At 35.3% G+C, this 19,801-nt stretch overlaps 2 protein-coding genes across 2 annotated transcripts in view; one reads left to right on the top strand and one right to left on the bottom strand.

The window, feature by feature from the left end:
* Window positions 1-1,572: 1,572 nt before the first annotated feature.
* The window catches only part of LOC117794302 (arginase-1), a 41,081-nt gene continuing 22,852 nt past the window's right edge, over window positions 1,573-19,801 (top strand). Inside the window, exons 1-3 of the mRNA XM_034634908.1 lie at window positions 1,573-1,807; window positions 2,369-2,572; window positions 2,653-2,839. Of these exons, the coding sequence (XP_034490799.1) occupies window positions 1,600-1,807; window positions 2,369-2,572; window positions 2,653-2,839 (599 nt within the window). The 5' untranslated portion in view covers window positions 1,573-1,599. The remainder of the gene's footprint in view (window positions 1,808-2,368; window positions 2,573-2,652; window positions 2,840-19,801) is intronic.
* On the bottom strand, window positions 10,357-18,785 carry LOC117794295 (protein elav). Its single transcript, XM_034634900.1, has 3 exons — window positions 18,547-18,785; window positions 16,465-16,785; window positions 10,357-14,728 (listed from the first exon to the last, which is right to left on the bottom strand). Coding segments are annotated over exons 2-3 (1,512 nt in total). The 5' UTR covers window positions 16,466-16,785; window positions 18,547-18,785; the 3' UTR covers window positions 10,357-13,217.

Below are 19,801 nucleotides of genomic sequence, written 5' to 3'. Positions count from 1 at the left end.
TTATTCATTTGAAAGACTGTTCTTGGGGTGTTCTACAGTTGTGGTAAAGTTGATAGGTCAACGAGTTGACAAACTTCAAACTGTCATAACTTAAAGAAAACTGACCCGATTTTCAATCGGAATACCATTTTGATCATGATTCGGTCTCTTAATTCACACTGCATTTAAATTTTTTGAATTTAGACAGTTTTTTTATTTTTCGACCATTATAGCCATGGTTCCACGTTAATGGTAAGGGTCCCCCCTTTGAAAGTTCGAAAATTCAAAATTTTAAATCTTATGTTTTTACTTTTAATCAACTCCTTATATCGTAATTAGTATAAAAGGACACTTTAAACTTGATTCTGAGGACTTTCATTTTCTTGTAAAAAATCATGTCAAAATTAAGAAAAATTTTGACTTGTAAAGTTGCTAGGTCAGAGGCTTGAGCAACTTCGAACTGTCATAACTTTGGCAAAACTTTTCCGATTTTCAAGCGGAATGTCATTTTGATCATGGTTTGGCCTGTATATTCATTCTGTATTCAAATTTTCTTCATTTAGAAAATTTGATTATTTTTCGACTATCGAAGCCATGGTTCTATGTTGATGGTAAGGGTCCCTCCTTTGAAATTTTGAAAATTCAAAATTTTAAATCTTATGTTTTTACTTTTAATCAACTCCTCATATCGTAATTAGTATGAAAGGACACTTTAAACTTGATTCTGAGGACTTTCATATTCTTGTAAAAAATCATGTCAAAATTAAGAAAAATTTTGACTTGTAAAGTTGCTAGGTCAGGAGTGTGAGCAACTTCGAACTGTCATAACTTTGGCAAAACTTTTCCGATTTTCAAGCGGAATGTCATTTTGATCATGGTTAGGCATCCAAATTTATTCTGCAGTCAAATTTTATTAAATATGGTTAAAAAAATTGTATTCCTCTGGATCTGGATATTTAATTCGATGTCATAATATTATAAAACGACAACTTATCATTTTAAATTGTTTCAAAATTGATTTGGTGTACCGTTACGTACCGGTACATAACATGGTAATGTTTTTACAACACTTCGCGCTATCGAAACTAAGCTTTTTAGGGGATGAGACATAAGACATTTTAAAATCGAAAAATAATGAACACACTGGTTTACATCTTTCTCTATAAATCGATGATTAGCCAAGAGTCAACAGATTTGTTCAAGTTGCATTCAAGTTTGTCGCTGAGAAATTGCGCAGATTTATACACTTTCCAGATGTGTATGTATGTATGTACGTATGTAAATAGTTCTGTTTGAATGAATAAAGCTGTGAGTACGAGCTGGAATGTTTATGTACGTACATACATACATGCATATACATGTACATAAAACATACATATGTATGTATGCTTGTATGCGTAAGCATGGCCAGGATCAAGGTTATCGCGCCGTCGTCTTATCAGCATGCGCGTAAGCTGGAAGATGCTCGGGGCGTTGAGGAAGTGTCATTACGATTACGAGTATGTAGCGACTTTATCAGGGCCCCAATGACATCAACGAGCCCGGATGATAGTTGACAGCGGTGAAAGTGGCAGACGTCTCAGTTGTCTAAAGCCGAGCAAACAATAAACAGATCGAAACATGTGGTGGACACGGCAAATAGCCTCAAATTGCCAACGATTGTCCGCTCAGTTGCAGTGGCAGCTGCGTTGCTTCAGCACACCGGCGGAGCAGACTCTGGGCATCATTGGAGTGCCCTTTGCCAAGGGTCAATCGAAGCAGGGCGTGGAACTAGCTCCGGATTTGCTGCGAGAGAGCAAATTGCGTGATGTGTTGAAGAACAGCGATGGTGAGAGTGACTTAAAGACAGTGAGAACCTAGTGAAATTATTTATCTTTATTTATTTAACCACAAGGAGAGAAATAGAAAATATATGTAGTAATATGTACAAATTCACGCAGATTTCTGCATTTCACCTTGTTAATACCTTCACCTTCAACAAATTAGGTACTTACTACAGCGGCGGTTTTGAATGAGTGGTGAAAAAATAGTGTACGACGCGACTATGCCACCTCATGGTAAAGTTATAGCGAGGTGATATATTCGCTCCACCTCGAGGCTTAGTTTTTCACCACCCTGAGAGTATTTAGACGTGAAAGACGCCATGATGAAATTCTATGTAGTAAGGTGGAGTGCTACCCTCACCTTGGGGCCTATTATTTTCACCACACCACACCATCACCTTGTTAACAATATCACCATGCGTATCCTTGTTGGTAAATTCACAATGAGAGAGAGAGAGAGATAAAGCTTAACAATATGAAAGACAACAACAGTTACACATATATTTTCATTGTTCGATTTATTGATTTGATTTGTTTCGTTTTATTTATCGATTGTTCGATTACAGAGCGCCTGGTGATCAGGGACTATGGGAATCTTCAGTATGCGGTGGATGAGACGTTGCTGCAGCAGCAACGCCAGCATTATCACCACATACGCAACTATGCGGACTTTATGGCCTGCAATCTGGCGCTCATTGAGCAGGTGCAGCAGATGCTGAAGCAGAATGCCCAATTCCTAACCATTGGCGGTGACCATGCCATTGGTTTTGGTGCGTAGATCAATAGATCACGATCATGATCACATATAGTACAAATAATTGATTTGTTTGTTTGTCTGTTGGGATCGCAGGCTCCGTTGCGGGTCATTTGCAGCACACGCCAAACTTGTCGCTGGTATGGATCGATGCGCACGCGGACATCAATCTGCATAGCACCTCGCAGTCGGGCAACATACATGGGATGCCCGTCTCGTTTCTGCTGCAACAGCTGCGTGCCACCTGGCAGCATGCCGCACTCGACAAGATCGCGCCAAATTGGTGAGTGTTGTCATTGAGAACCGAACCGAACAGATCCGATCGAGCCGATCGTGTCCGATCGAAGCTTCATTGCATTTCTCTAGATTCTGCATTCTTTATTACACACTCGTTATAGTTATCGTTATTGGTATGCTATCGCTAACGTTTCTTACAAGCTAAACGAACACACAAATTCTTGCAAATCTTAAAACTAGTTTTAATTGTAGTTTATGTTTTTTTTTTTTCATTTAAGATCTATGTACTTGGAACTGGGAGCTAGCTCCCTTATCACAGTTGTCTTAACCAACCAAGTTTTTGATTTTTGTTTTCGATTTATGGATTTTGATTTGTTTGTTTTTAACGGTAACCGTTTTCTTTTTAATCTTAATTCTTTGCTTTTTCTTTTTTTTTTTTTTTTATTTATAATTTTTATTTTTCTTTTGCTGCGTTGGGTCTCAGTCTTTGGTATTTTTTTTTAAATTTATTTTCATTCATTTGTTTTCTTTTATTTGTCATACTTATTTGACAACCTAAAAATTTAATAACATTCATTGTCTTTTGGCAATTTCTGTTTCAAGTTTTATTTAGGAACCTAAACCATTTAAGAATGTTATATTCAAAACATTGAAATTTTAACCGAATATAGAAATTGAATCCAAACAAAATGGAAAATAAATGGAAAAAAAAAAAACAACAATACAAAAATGATAACAAATTTGTTTACTTTGAAATAAGTTTAAAAAAATAATTGTATGTTTTGATATGTATGTATATTGTGTATACGTAATATTGTATGGCATGTGTATATAAAAAAGGAAAAGCAAAAAGAACAAATTAAAAACAAATTGAATCATAATAAAAACTTACGTCAATCATAATACTAATAGTCGTACTAACAATAATAATATTTGAACGCTGAACCGTTGTGTTATATAAATGCTTCAAAGACAATATATGTATGTATATATATGTACATATAAAATATGTATGTATATACACACATACATATGTATTTTGGAATTTCAAAAGGATCTACAAATGAACTCCGTACCTGTTAGTTCTTGACATTATATTAGAAGTAAGCAAAAATCGAAATCAGAATCAAATTCAAATCAATAGCAAAAAAAAAACCCGCTACAATTACGTATAATTCTGTATCTATTAATATTATGTATACATGGTGCATAATGACTATGAGGATTGGGGTTAATTAACCCTCCCCCTCCCCCCCTTTGAGTCTATTGGGCGCCCCGTTGCGGTGGTGCTGGTGCTACAAAACAACAAATCAAATCAAATCGAAACCGAAACCGAAAACCGTAAATTCAAAATCGCTAGCTTAAAGTTAAATCACTGGCGTTCTTTTAAGTTTTGTTGTGTTTTTTTTTTTTTTCGTTTAAAATTCTTTTTTACATACATACATAGATAATAAATATAGTTAATTAATTTGATGTGAATCATATAAACTTAAAATTATGTTATAGATCACAATAATCGATAATCCAAATCGAGAAACCGATGAAAGTATGATGCTAAAACGCAAAAGGTAAACTGTTATTCTTGTTGTTAATGATTAGCACAAGCGTACACTCTGATATACAGAGACAGATACACAGAGGGGAGTGAGAGAAAGAGAGATAGGTAAAGAGGGAGTGTGTTTGTGTGTAACAGAGGGAGTGAGGGAGAAACAAAACACTGAAAGAAATCATTATGTTTGTTTATACTTATATACAATACCAAATTCTGCACAGAATATACATAATAAGTACAACAAGAGAATTTTAGATCAATTTCATAATGGAAATAAAGCTGAGAAATGGTGTAAGGACTCAAATAATGTATATATGTATACTATATCTCGTGGGGTAGTTCGGTGATGGTTTAGTTGTTGGATACGACTTCTTGAGATTGATCTTAAAACTTGTTATTGTGGATTTGGATTCGGAATGGTGTAACATGTAATTGACAAGCGTGTATTGAAAGTCTTCAAAAAAAAAGAACAATTTACAGTAATAAACTATACATACATAAGTACGATCACAAACAACACTCTCCGATTTGACAGATAATATTCTAAATTGTCAAATGTAAAAAAAAAACAAAAATTTTGTAGTGCTGAGGTTGTTTTTGAGACAAACCAGAGTGGATTGGGGATCTTAGACGATTTAAGAGTTAACAAAACTAAATATATTAGCATAAAGTTCGTTATTTCTTCTTCTTCGTTTTGTGGGTTGTAATACTCTTACTAGAGCCAATTTCTGGATCAAAAAAAGTCTTTAAAATAATTCTTCTTTAATGAATTCGCCAGTTTTGGACTGCGTATAACATCACAACAACAAAAAATGAAAATTTTTCTTTTAAGTTAATAATACAATATCGGATCACAATCGGATAGATCATAAGCATTTGTATGTATTGCTATGGGACTCACAAATCTTCAAGGATATTTTTGGCATGCTAAGGACAAATTTTTTTTCTTGTAATCGCTACATGGTTTTTGTTGGATAGGTGGGAGTAGTGTGGGGAGTATTTCTTTTTCTGCCGTTCTCTTAGAAACTTATAAAAGATATTTGGTATTTTTTTTTTTTGTTTTGTTGCGTTAACTGTAAATAAATCAAGGAAATTACAATACATAATGTGTGTTTATATACGAGTATGTGGCAATACATACATATGTACATATGTGATGTATGTATACATACATACGTGTACATATGCACGTACATCGATGGATGGGATCGCCATTCATGTTATAGTACATATGCACATATATACGGATCAGACATCAAGTATATAGGTATATATGCATTATGCGTACATGTATTTAAATAAGTAATTACAATCAATAGCGAATGAATTATATAATTATACAATCATTATTGCGTTTAATTAATTAATTAACTAATTCAAGTTAAATGTAAATGTTAAATGTCAAATTCAATTGAAAATCGAACAACACACGCCTGAAAATAAATCAAGAGAAAGAAACAAATTAGAAATGCATTCGGCTCGCTTTTTGTTTTTCTTGTTTTTTTTTTTTTTTTGGTTTGCTACAATTGAAAAAAGAGTACAAAAAACCATTTTTGAAGTCAAAACTCATCATGGGCGATGTTTATTATTGAGGAAATTAACGTGTAGCAAATATTCAACGCTATACATAGAAAAGCAAATCAAATTATTAGCCTGGTTTATGTTTTTGGGTAAGTATGTTAGCGGTGTTATATCTCTCATTTGGCTATCTTCAGCCTCTTTCACTTCCTCTTCCTCTACTTTGTCTCCTTTAACTTTCTATTATATTTACTTACCGGAAATAAAATGACATCAACGATAAAAAAAACAAGCGTTTCAAAGCACAAAATCAAATTACTCTCAGAAAGAATATTTAAGAAAAGAAAACACATTTTTAAGATTTTGGTTGCAGTCATATATGATCTTTAGATATCGATATATGGCATATACATGTGTATATATAGAAGTAGAGAAAGAGAGCGAGAACAAGAGAGTGAGAGATGTCCACTGCGTATAAGAACTGAGCAAGTTACAACAAAAATAAATCATATAGAAAAGCAAAAGTTTTCCATTTTAAGGAAGTTTTTTGATTATTTTTTTTTGGTTGATCTATCAATTTCTTTAGTTTTGTTTTGTTTTTGGGTTAGTTCATTTGGCTTACTTACACACTAAATCAAAATCAAACTAAGTAGATTGTAAATACACTGCGCAAAAAAACTTATACGCTAGATATAAAGACGGAACACTTCGTTGGTTGGAGACTGTTGCACAACAACTGAAACAATTTGGAGAAAAAGAGTGTATGTGTGTGTGTGTGTGTGAATGTGTGAGTGTGTATGAGAGTTAAAATAAAGTGAACTTAGCACCAGTTACACTGTAATGGAAATCATCTGCAATCGTTACAAATCACAAAAGTTCAACGAAAAACTGTAATGAACTGAACTCCGATCCCTGAAACAGCGGCGGGCAGGTGAACAACAACAAAGAGTTCGACTGCGAGAGCGAGCGAGTGAAATAGAGCGCAGGGTTAAACCAAAGAGAGAGAGAGAGAGGGAGACAGATGGAGAGAAGGACAACAAAGGATAATCAAAAAGTAGATTGAGCTTTAACTTAGCAAATATATGGAAATAAAGCAGCTGAGGCGACTAGACAAAACTAGGATCAGCATAGCAGATGGAAAGGAATAGAATGGAAATCAGCATAAATGTATACATATTATAAATACAAACGAAGTACTAAGCAAAACGAAATTGTTGAACATAATATACACATATGAGAGTACCAAACTAATTGGAAGAAATCTTTAACTGAAATAAAACGGAACCAAGTATTGTGTATTTGATATGCAAAGCAAGAAAAACTCATAATTATATATTTTGCAAATACATTTATAATATTAATTTTGTTTTTGTTTTTTTTTTTTTTTTTTTGGTTTCATTGTTTTCCATTTTTTTGAAATATCATTTGAAATGTTGGATAAATATTATTAAGTAATTGATATAAATACATTAATAAAAAAATTAAATTGTCTCATCATCTTTTTCATCATCATAATCATAATATACATATTATTTATCTGACGTATCTTGTATGTTATGCTGTTCTGGTTCTGTTTTTCTTTAATTCTCTTTTTTTTTTTTGGTTTAAGTTTTAGGTATAGTTTAGTTTAGGATCGCCGTATTCTCTCGCCTTGGCGAACATTAAACTGTTCTTCTTGTTGTTCTTGAATTATTGTTGTATAAATAAGTGTATATAAATAATAAGCGCATATTACTATAGATTATATATGAAAATTAAGCATAAGACTAAGGCTAACTAATCATAATTTATAATCAATTCAATTAAAATCAAAGTATTCCCATTAACACACAAAAAATAATATCGCATTTGGTAAAATTGCAACTTTTCGTCCAGTTTCGTTAAGTCCTGTTCGTGGAATACGCTAAAGTGTGTGTGTGTGTGTGTGTGTATGCATGTGTGTGAGTTTTCGAACAACTGAAGAGAGTTAAGTTAAAGTACATATTAAAACGAAGAAAAACGACCGCGTTTTGACTAGTAGTAGTTGGCAGGTTTGTAATTGTTGTTGTTGTTGTTGTTGGTGTATACATCTAACGTCATACATATTGCTGGAATGCTTTGAGATCATTAATTAGATTGTTGACATGACTAGCTGGCGGCTGGAATGTGCTATTCCAATCTCATTTAAGGAATTTTCTCTGCTTAGATAGCGAAATAAATGGCAGAAGCGTTAGACGCTCGAGATCGATGATATCCGGATCCGGAATCGGAAAATGGATAATGTTGGGATCTGGTGGTTTCCCATGCTCTGCGAGCACACACAAAAAACTGAATGTTTACGAATTGTTGGGTAGAGACATACATAAAAGTAACAAAGAAACAATTAAACATAAAGAAAATAACATAAGGTAAATAATACAAGATACACAGAAAATAATGAAAACAAAAAAATTATGCGAAAATTTATCAAGTGTTTTTATTGAAAATTTATTATTATTTGTTTGTTATTGTTATTGTTGTTTTTTTTTTCTTGTTTGCAAAGTTCAATCAAATTATAAAAATCATAAAATTAAACATAAATATAATGAGTAGTAATCATAATCATATTCAAAAGAAATCAAATCGAAAGGAAACTGTCAAATTATATAAATAAAACTGAACAAAGGAAATCAAAACCATAAATCAAATAAATTATTTAAAACACAGTTCGATACACAAGTTATTTTTCCAACGAGCCGATTTTTTACAATGCCCTTAATATTATATTGGATATATAGGTAATATATCTACATATAATATCCGCCGGTTTCTTACTCTGTGGTTTGTAGTATCTGTATGTGTTTGTAGATGTGTGTGTGTGTGTGTGGGCAAATGACAGAGTATATTAATAATTATAAATTAAAAACAATACATAAAAAGTTGAAAGTAAATAAAAATCAAAATTAAATTAAAAATTGTTTCAATGTTGCAAATCGCAGAAGAATTCGAGACGCTTAACGTCCGAAACAGAGAGCGAAAAAGAGTGAGAGATAAAAAAAAGAAAGGAGCAGGATAACGGATCGGATAACGCTTCTAATGCTGCTGTGTGAATTCTCCTACTCTCCAAAAACATTTATGCTCTCTTGCGTGTTCTTTAAGTATGCTTTGTTCAAATGAAAGGAATTCGAAATCGATTTCGAACTTAAATTAAATTAATTATAAAATACAATAAATAATGTTTTCTTCTTTTGTTTCTGTTGTTGTTTGCTTTTGTTTTGTTTCGTTTTGGTTTTACTTAAAGTTTAAGAAAAAATTAGATAATTATATATATGTATATATATATATTATTTTTAAAGATATATATATATAAATATATCAAATTTACTTAATTCAAAAATTACACGAAAAAATAATTGTTATATTGTTGTGTTTTTGTATAATAATATTAATATATTTAAGTTACATAAACATAAATGATTTTCTTTTTTCATTTTCGTTTCTTCTTTGCTTTCATTTTTGTTTCATTTTTTTGTTTTGTGTTTTTTTTTTTGTTTGTTTTTTGTTTACTTAAAGAAATTATAATTGTAATTTAGCTGAGATGCATGTTTTGTTGTTGCTGTTGTTCTTGTTGTTGCTGCTGTTGCATTTGCATTTTAAAACTATTGCACAATATTAGAATTACGTAATAATAGTAATGAAAAAAAGTTATTGTTGATAAATTAAACAAAATCAAGTACATAATTTCACTTAATCATTAAACAGTTTGTTTTTCTTTTTTTTTTAGCTATACGAATTAAATACATACATATATATGTATACAATATACTATGCGTATACATATACATATATGTAACTTAGATAAATCAAACTAGCATGAATTATTGCAAATTCGGTTGTATGCAACAAGCAAAAGACGACTCTCAATTCTCAATTCTCTATAGCTTTCGCTTTGCTCTCTTTTGCTTCTTGCGCACATTTTGCGCTCGCTCTTCGATAAAGAAATTAGTACAGTTACGGGTATAATACATAATATACGATAATATTGTAAACATACAATACATATATATAAAGAAAATAAATCTTTGGATATTTTTACATTACAAAAGAAATGTAAATAAATTATAATTTCGCTTACATCTGTGTGTGTATGTGTGTGTTTTTGTGTAGTATGTGTGCATTCAATGGAAAAATTTTTAGGAATTTTTAAGAAAGTGTTTTTTTCGACTGTCGCGCTCAATTTTGCTATGCTTAAATTTTAGCTAGAATAAGTTATGTTTGTTTATAGTATCGTTTTAAAGGACTTTCTATGCTGGGATATCTTTCTTTCTTTCATTCATTCATTCTTTCTTTCTTCCTTTTTTCGTCTTCCGCTTCATCAACTACATATTGTTTATGTTTTTTCTTTGCTATATGGTAGTTATGGTATATTTTAATTAGAATATAATATATAAATTTGCATTACTCGTATTGTATATTGAAAATATTTTGCTTTTTGTCTACACATTTTGACTTCGATCTGCTTTATTTGTTTTGCATTTGTTGCGTCTGCCTCAATTCTTCAACTTCAACTTCATCTTCACTACTTCACTTTTGCTGACTAGATTTTTTGTTGCAAATTTTGTTCAAACAAAAAATTGTTTCCTATAATTATAAAAAAAATAATAATAATTATAATTATGAATATTGTTTATACATAAGCTATTCGCTTTGTTTTCTTTACGCTTTTATAGCATTTCATTATCGTGTTTTTATTCTATTCAATATATATTTTTTTTCTAAGGATTCTGCTTTAAGGTATACTTCATTCCTTCTGCTTCAATGTATGTATGTTGTGTGTGGGTGTGTGTGTGTGTGTTTGGATATTTTAGAACTTAAAATAGGTTGTGTTGACATAAATTAATTGTAACTAGACGTATTGTACCTACTATAAAGAAAATCATCATCGAAAGTAATAGAAATATGTTTTGTTGGTAGTAAGTAGTATATAATGAAAAAAGAAACATTAATTAAGTCTCTTCCCATAGTATACAATAAATAAATATGCATGGCTGTAATTAACAACGAGCGCTTTCAATTATTTCAATACAAAGAAACAAAGAAATCATACAAAACGCATTTACCAAAATTCAATTGAAACTCAAACTTGTAATAATATAAACTCTCAAAATGAAGTCAAACCAAATTGATGTGTGTGTGTTTCTAAATATATGTGTGTTCTTAAAAAAAAAAAAATTGATTCCACAGTTAACTGATAAAACGCTAAAATTGCATAGATCAATTTGTGTGGGAAGGGATTCTGTTATGAATCGATATTGATATCGATACCTTTTATTCGCACAACATACGAAAATTTTGTGTGAACGTGCACTGTACTAAACGGTATGGTACAGTACGGTACAGTATTTTATGGTACCGTACCATACTCTACTCTACCATATAATACCGTACTCGACTGTACTCATTGTTTTTTTTTTTTTTTTTGTAGGCAGCGGGGCAAAATACCATCTTTAATGTTTGTTTGTTTTTTTTTTTCGTTATTTTTTTAACAAAAGATCACTTACGTAACTAGAAAAACGCTTTGCTAATGCTGTATTTTGTTTCGCTTTCGCTTTTGTTTGGTTTTTTTCTTTTCTTGTCAAACTTTTGTCATATAAAAAATGTTCATTTTGTTAAAGTTGTCGTTTGTTTAGTTACTGAGTTTTGTGCTACGGTTTTTAAACGCTAAAAATTTTTAGCAAATGGTTTTACGCTTCTTAATTGCTGCTTGAACTATACATTATATAAAGTATATAAGGTATATATAAATATTATAGTATAATATTCACTAACAATTATTTACTTTAGTAAAATGTTTCAAATTTGCGCATAAATTATTGTATTACTTTCTTGTTGTTGTTGTTGTTTTTTTCTCGCGTATTTCTCTTTTCTATCTTCCTATTCTTCGCTTCTTCTTCTGGTCTTTTCTTTTACCTTAATTTAGCTTGTCAGCATCATAATTTATTCATTTATCGTTATCCTTTTATACTGCACACATGTCCCAAATCTCTAGCTGCTTGTATGTGAGAATGTATTTAAGGTGTGTGTGTGTGTGTGTACGTGGGGTGTGTGTGTGTGTGTGTGTGGCATGTGTTGTGCGAGTCGGACGTTAGATTTGTTGGATTTTCGCTTGGCTTGCGTTGTGTTTAATATAAAAAACAAACACAAAACATTAAAATTTAAATACAATATATATATATATAGAGAGTGAGATATATATGTATATACATATATTGGTATTGTATATAATAATAATTATTAAATTTCATACATTTTTTGTTTCGTTTTGTAATACTGTAGCAGCCTCCATGTATGCACAATAATGTGCCCATATGTGTTTATCCTTTATATGGTTTTTTTTGTTGTTGTAAATACTTCTTTTGTTAGCCAGCTTGACGAAAAGGAAAACAAATTTCTAACGTTCCGCACTCAGCACGTGGTTTTCTTTTTACCAAACAAATTAATAAAAATAAAATGAAGAAGAATCTTCTTGTCAAAAGCTTTTTCTTTCATTTCATTTTTATGCTAATTGTTGGTATTTGGTTTTTGTTTGGTATTGTAGAAAAATTGGAGTGTAACTAACAGCTTTGGGTTTCGTTATCATTTCGTTACTGGAAGATTTCATTGCTGATTACTTAGTTATAATTTTAAAAATTTCTTTTTGCTAGTTAATATCATTTTAGTTAAATTTCATAATTTATATTATTATTAATATTATTATAATTAGATTTTTTTGTTTTGTTGATTTCTTTGTTTTGCTTTGCGACTAATTTGACTGCGGATGCAATTGGTTTTGTCCCTGCTTGGGTGTCCTTAAGGACAACCGCTTTTTTTGTTAAGTTTTTCCTTGTTTTTTTTTTGTTTTGTTTTAATATTGCATTCGACACACTCTCTCGAGTTTTGTTTCTTTTTATAGTTTAGTTTTGTTTTGTTTTTTACTTAAATGCTAAACAAGAATTTTGCTATTGCAACGGCCGTCGGATTGGCCGCCGTTTCGTTGTTTAGACGAGATTTGAAGCCAGAAGACAATCCAGTAGAATGTCTGCATGGTTGTGGCATGTGTGTGTGTGTGAGTGTGTGTGTGTTGTGTGTCTGTGTGTGTGTTATACACATACATCTTGTTGCGCTTAGTTACCGTAATACCATGCATATTTATATATGTATACGTGAATGGGTTGTGTATGAGTTGCATGTGTGTGTGTGTGTGTGTGTTGGTGTGTGTGTGGGTGTGTATAAACTAGATAAGTATATGTGTTGTGTTTTGGATGTACTTGCTCTCCTCTCTTGATTTTGTTGCACTTCCTTTGCGATCATTCGATCAATCGATCATTCCATCATTATGGGAGGAGCTACACACACTTTACTTGGCCTTGTTGGTCTTGAAGCTGACCTGCAGCACACGATTGCCCATGGTGTAGCCGTTGAGAGCACGTATTGCCATTGCGGCTTCGTCGTAGTTGGTCATGGATACGAAGCCGTAACCTTTGCACTGATTCGTTGTGGGATCCTTGACGATCTTCACGGATTGCACAGCGCCGAAGGGGCCAAACAGCTGCCAGAGCGCCGCCTCCTCCGTTTCGGGTGCCAAATTGTAAATGAATATGGGATAGGCGCCACCCGGTCCGCTGGCGAGCGTTGTTGCTGCCGCCGCCGCAGCACCAAGGCCATTGGGCAGCATCACATCCAGCATGTCACCGGCCATTGGCGAGAATCGGGCGAGTCCCTTGTTAACCGGTGTATGCATCGCGCCGCCAATGCGTCGCACCAGCTGCGGATTGAGGAAAGCGGGCAATTGCGGCTGCATTATCTTGCTGGTGCTGCCGGGCGTATTCGAGAACTTGACCACAATCGGATCGGTGCAACTGCTGGGCGTGGTGCCATTCAGTGCAATGATCGCCCGCGTTGCCTCCTCGCGCTTATCGAAGCGTATGAAGCCAACACCCTTGGTCTGTGTATCATTGCCGGCATTTTGCAGAATGCGCGATGTGATGATTGCCCCAAATGGTGCAAAGATGGCCTCCAGCTCCTGCTGGGTCATTGTCTTGGGCAGACCGGACACATAGAGATTGGCCCCCTTGATGGCATCTGATGAGGGTCGGGCAAACGACACCTTTATGGTTTTATTCTGCAATCGCAGACCATTGAGTACATTGACCGCCTGCTCGGCATCCTGTGGCCGCACATAGTTCACAAAGCCATAGCCCAGACTCTGACCCTTGCTGGGCGCCTGAGGATTCAGCGGATCAATGTACACCTGCGACTTGTCGCGTATCAGTTTCACCGACTCGATCTCACCCACGCTCGAGAATAGCGAACGGATCTCGTCTTCTGTCATCGTTTGTGGCAAATAGTTAACAATCAGATTTGTGCGCGTCTCTGTGCTGCCATTGCTGCCGTTCTGTGCACCGCCCGAGTTGCCATTGGTGTTGCTCTGCACCTGCTGCTGCTGTTGTTGCTGCTGCTGCTGCTGTTGTTGTTGCTGCTGCTGTTGTTGTTGTTGCTGCTGCTGTTGCTGCTGCACGGCAACAACTGCCTGCTGCACTTGCTGTTGCTGCTGTACGACCTGCTGCTGCTGCTGTTGAACAACTGCTTGCTGGGCAACTGCTTGCTGTTGTTGCTGCAGTTGTTGCGTCACAGCGGCAGCGGCCGCAGCGACCGCTTGCTGTGTCTGCTGCTGTTGCACTTGCAATATGGCCTGTTGCACCTGCTGTTGCTGCTGTTGCAACTGGGCGGCAGCGGCCACAGCAGCCGCACTCTGAACTGGCGCCGCAACATTTGTTGCTGCCACAGCAGCCGCCGCCGCTGCGCTTTGCATTAGTTGGGCCTGTGTATCCACGCCAGTGGCGCCTGTATTTGCCATCATAAAGTCCACTGGATTATCGATAATAGACAGTTTGTTATTGTTGTTGTTGGTGGTGTTGTTGTTGTGGTTGTTGTTGTTGATGGGATTGTTAGATTGGCGAGACCAACGCAGGCGCAGCATATGGAAGAAGAAGAGTTAAATGTCAAGATTAAACCATTTGCAAGGTGTGTTAGTAGCGGGTAGATCAGTTCAAATCAATCAACTTCTCAATTATGTTGTTTACTTTAGTTAAGTTTACTTTTAATTGGTTAGTTTGTAAACAGTTAACAGTTAACGGTTAACGTTCAACGTTTTACGGTTAGTTAAAGCTTTGCACTATGGCGCCGCCCTGCGGCCCACTTTTACTAGCAACATTCGTTAAAACTTACAAACACACACACACACTCTCACAGACACAGCGTAACACAGGGACAAAGCGAGAGAGGAAACGTGTGAATGAGAGGTGGAAGCTTACAATCTCAGAGTCACAGACAAAATCACTTTGCAAATTCAACACACACACAGACACCACTTACAAAAGCAAAGAGAGAGAGAGAGAGTAAGACACATACATACACACACACGCACACACATACATACTCACACCTATCACTGACAACGGAGGAGCTCTAGTTTAATTTTTGGTGGAGTGGTGGAGAGGTGGAGAGTTTGCTGTCGAGCTTTTGGTTTGTCGATGCCGCTACGAGAACCGCTACGACCCAAGCACGCGATGCTACTGAGCGCAGGTCCTTGCAAGACCTTCGTGTTATGCTGGCGTTAGCCTCTCTCTCTTTCTTTCGCCTCTCTCGTCTTTACACAGTTCTTTCTGTTAGTTCGGTTCTGGCCTGTTCCTGCTCCTGTTCCTATAGTTCAAATGCTCATGCTGCCGTTGTTGTTGGAAATTGTAACAAAGCACATACCCGGGCAAGCCCAGTTATGTAATACATATATCCCAAATACATAAATACATATGTACATTGCACAATCGTAGCAACGAACTCTAACGCTGCAGCGCAACCCCCTCATAAAACAAAAAAAAACCAAAAAAACAAAAACGAAAAACAAATTTAAACTAAAAATGAGCAACTGTGCCTGTCTACTAAAACCAACCGACCGACCCACCCGCTCCGTTGCTGACATTGGCGTGTGCAACAGCGAGACGAAACAACCCTTAAGTACTTATGTACAAACATATCAAAAACAAGTTGTAATATTTCTTTTGCAAAAATTACTAACATTCACATATACAAACTTACATGCACATACAAATATATGTAAGTTTGGTACTCCTAAGGGTTAAATACAACAACGAGAACAATGCCACCCCCTTGGGTAGCAAACAAGAACCATGTGCGTGTGTTTCATCAAAAAACCGCACCTTGAACAGTCTGGCAACGCTGCAGTAACGGCTGCTGCATGATCTGTCAACTTCCACGCCGTCGGGTGGTTGGTGTTGGGTTCGTGCTCGCGACTCACGCAAGTCAAAAGGTCAAACGAAAACTGACACGCGAAAATCCACACACACACACACACACGCACATGCTTATAAACTCACATACATACGTACTTTGCACATATTTGCACGCCCACACGCCAAAAGCAGAGCGTGTACGCTCTCAATTTCCATGACAACTGAGATTTCGAAAATGTCTAGACCACCCTCTTCTCCTCATTTCTCATCACTTTAACATCTACATGGTATATACATACAAACATACACACAAACATACATACATACATATAAATATATTTATTTAATACTCACTTGTTTCAGTTAAAATGTTGCTGCTTTTTGGCCCTTATATATTGTTTGCCAAACAAATTGATTTGAATTCTTGTAAATGCGCGCGCGCTCTACACGGCGCAGCTTAAACTCAACTCGCTGCTTCTTTCCTTTCCTTTCCTCTCCTTCTCCTTCCTATTCCTTCGTTAACTGCCGTTTTAGTTTGTTAGCAGTCTGCAGCGGGGCACTTAATCCAGGATATTTTCGTTTATGTTCTTTTCCTTTTCCGTTCGGTTTTGTTGGCTATAATTGCGACTATTATGCTGCTAATAATTAAACAAACGCTGGCGTCGTTGTCGTCGTCTAATTTTGTTGTATGAAAAAGAGAGTAGATAAAAACAAAAACAAAAAAAGCGGTAAATTTGTCTGCTCGTCTTTGGCATTCGCTTCGTTGGGGTTATCGTATTTATCGATTTCATCGATTTTTCCCAAAAACCAAACTATCACAACAACAGTAACCGCAACTAGACATAGATTTTTAGCCAAATTCTGTGTACATACAAATATTCATCTAGAAAACACACATGCATACATACATGTGTATATACATATGTACATGTATTCACAGATGCAAACTTTTTTGTATTGTTACACAATTTCGGACATTGTATGCGTTGCTGCTGTTGTAATTTTGTTAGATTTTATTATTCAATACTGATGATTATAACAGTATCTCTCAGTTGCTGCTGCTGCGGCTCTGCCACTGTGCTAATTTATGGCGAGCGCCATTGGGAAGAGAGTGAGCGACCTACCGCCCTCACTCTCACTCCCTTTGCCTAACAATGTATGGCAGCCGCCTCCATTGTGGTTGTCTTTTTTGTTGTTGTTGTTTTTATGTATGTACGTATGTATGTATATACTTTAACTAGCGCGCATATTTCACCATTCATGTGAATATACAAACATACATACATACATTTGTATGAATATACATATGCATGTTTGCTTTCACACACAAGCATAGACTCGAACGCACTTAGTATCTATAAGTTTTTTTGTTGTTGCTAGACGACGCGCTTATTAAATTAAAACACGCGCTGCTTTTGTTTTTGTCGCTGTGATGTTTGTTGTTCTTGCTTAATTTAAAAACACCATAATACAAAAAAAAAAAAAAAGAATTGTTCACTGCTATAGCGTTTGTTTTTACTGTTTGTTATAGAATTGTTCTAATTTGTATTTCCGCGCAATTCTCTCTATCTCCCGCACTACATTTGTTTAGATTAAAGTGTTGCTGTGGCAACAAAACACTACCTAATACAACTACTACTGCTTTTGACCAATATTTGATTTGTTTTTTTTATTTATTTTTAATTATTTATTGCGACCGGCGTTTTTTGTACTACGTCGAATTTTCTGAATTTTTGCAGTGGAATCAGATGCGTGTTGCAATCAAAACTGTCTACTACTATTTGTAGCTGTTTTTTTTTTTAGTTGTCGGCGTACAATGCTCCTTCCTGCACATAAAATCGATATGCTAGCTGCGCCCTTTTTGCCACTCACACAGCTACACAGACAGCAGCGTACACACACACACGTACACACACTAGCGGACACAGTGCCCGTTTTACAGATACACAGCACAGAGAGCAGGCAGAAGTGCGGCTACAGCAGTAGATTTTAACTCACAACAAAAACAACATACATACATACATACTACTATTATTACTACTACTACTACTTTTTGCTTAGTGGCTTCAGCACTGCCTCCAGCCCTCCCGGCACCGATCGTTTGACTCTTTGCCTATTTTTGTTGAGTTTGTTGAACTGTTTGGCGCTGCCTGTCCGTCCGTCTGTCATCTTGCGTCTTGTCTACGTCTTCTATACCCATTGCATATTGTAATTTTGCTTTTTAGCATACATAGTATGTATGTATATGTATAATATTGTTCCACACACACACACTCAAAACAAGCACTAGCACACTCAAAAGCAACAACAAAAAAATATGTATATGTATGTAATTGCACAATTATGCAGCGCGTAGCGATCGTTTGGCAATTTTAGAAGCATTTTTGTTAGCGTTTTGTTGTTGTTGTTATTATTATTATTATTCGTAACGCTTACGTTTTGTTGCGGCTGCTACTGTTATTGTTGTTAATATTGTTGATTGTTGTTCTTGCACTTTACGTATTTTTCTATGGCAATCCGTATATTTCGTTTAAATAATTGTAAACTGTAGTTGTCGTTATATTTATTACTTTTCAAAAAAAAATAAAAATCAATTGCAAAAAGAGCAGAGCACACGAGAGCTGAGGCAGCGCACACGAGCGTAAAACGTACTGCGGCGTACAACGTCTAGCGTGGAAATGAAAATGACGCGAACGCAAACGCAAACACAAACCTCTTTGCTACCCTCGCTGCTGGTTTACAAACAAATCGACATACAGACAAGTTACGTATGTATGCTAGCTTGTGTATATCTGTCTGTAGTTCTGTGCAAAGAGAGTGAGCGAATATAAAGTGTGAGAGAGCGCGCGCATTCATTTTGTTGACCAGCAGCAGTTGCTGTTGCTGTTTTTCCTGCTTTGTTTTCATTCTCAATGCGAGTTTTCTCTCTCTCTAAATGTGCTCTCTCTCAGGTATTTGGCTCCTGTCTGTGGAGAAAATCGACTCTGTCTTCGGTGACACGGGTGCCATTATTGGTGGGTGATCTGACATAGGGATTCTTCTTTTGAGCACAAACTCGGGATTCTTCTTTTGAGCACAAACTCGGCTAAGACCGCCCGCTGGTTAACAAAAATGGACAATTATTAATATTTATTTCGCCGAACGCAGACTTGATGTACAATTTAAATTTAAGCGCGCTATAAAAGTATTGCTAGCTTAATAAAAGATACATTTATTATTTATTAAATACAAAATGGCAGAAAGTGGAGCTGCCATTATAGTAGCCTGGAAATACAAACATAAATACATACTTGTATGTATAATATACATATAAACATATATTACACTATATAAATTATATATTATGAATATACAAATATACGTACATATGTGCGTATGTTTGTTTGTATCGGCTAAAAAGCAAGTCTGTCATGCAGCTAGCGATCAAACACACGCCCTCCCCCCCCATCGCAAAAACTAATGAAAGTCAGAAAGTGTTGCCAGAAAGTTGCAAACATGATCGTCAAGTGAATGGCAAAATGTTATTCGAATTTAAATTTAAAATAAGTTTTGGTAAAATGGAAAAACAATATTAAATTAATAATGCAGTTTGGATCACATACATACAAAGATAGAAATAAGGTCGACAACCGTTTTACGAGTATGATGCTCTCAACATGTTGGCGTTGAGCCTGCCGCGCTCTTCTCTCTC

Source organism: Drosophila innubila, chromosome X (genome assembly GCF_004354385.1).
Source record: "Drosophila innubila isolate TH190305 chromosome X, UK_Dinn_1.0, whole genome shotgun sequence".
Classification (NCBI taxonomy): Eukaryota; Metazoa; Arthropoda; class Insecta; order Diptera; family Drosophilidae; genus Drosophila; species Drosophila innubila.
The sequence above is the reverse complement of the archived record's forward strand: the minus strand, read 5'-3'. Positions and strand labels throughout refer to the sequence as shown.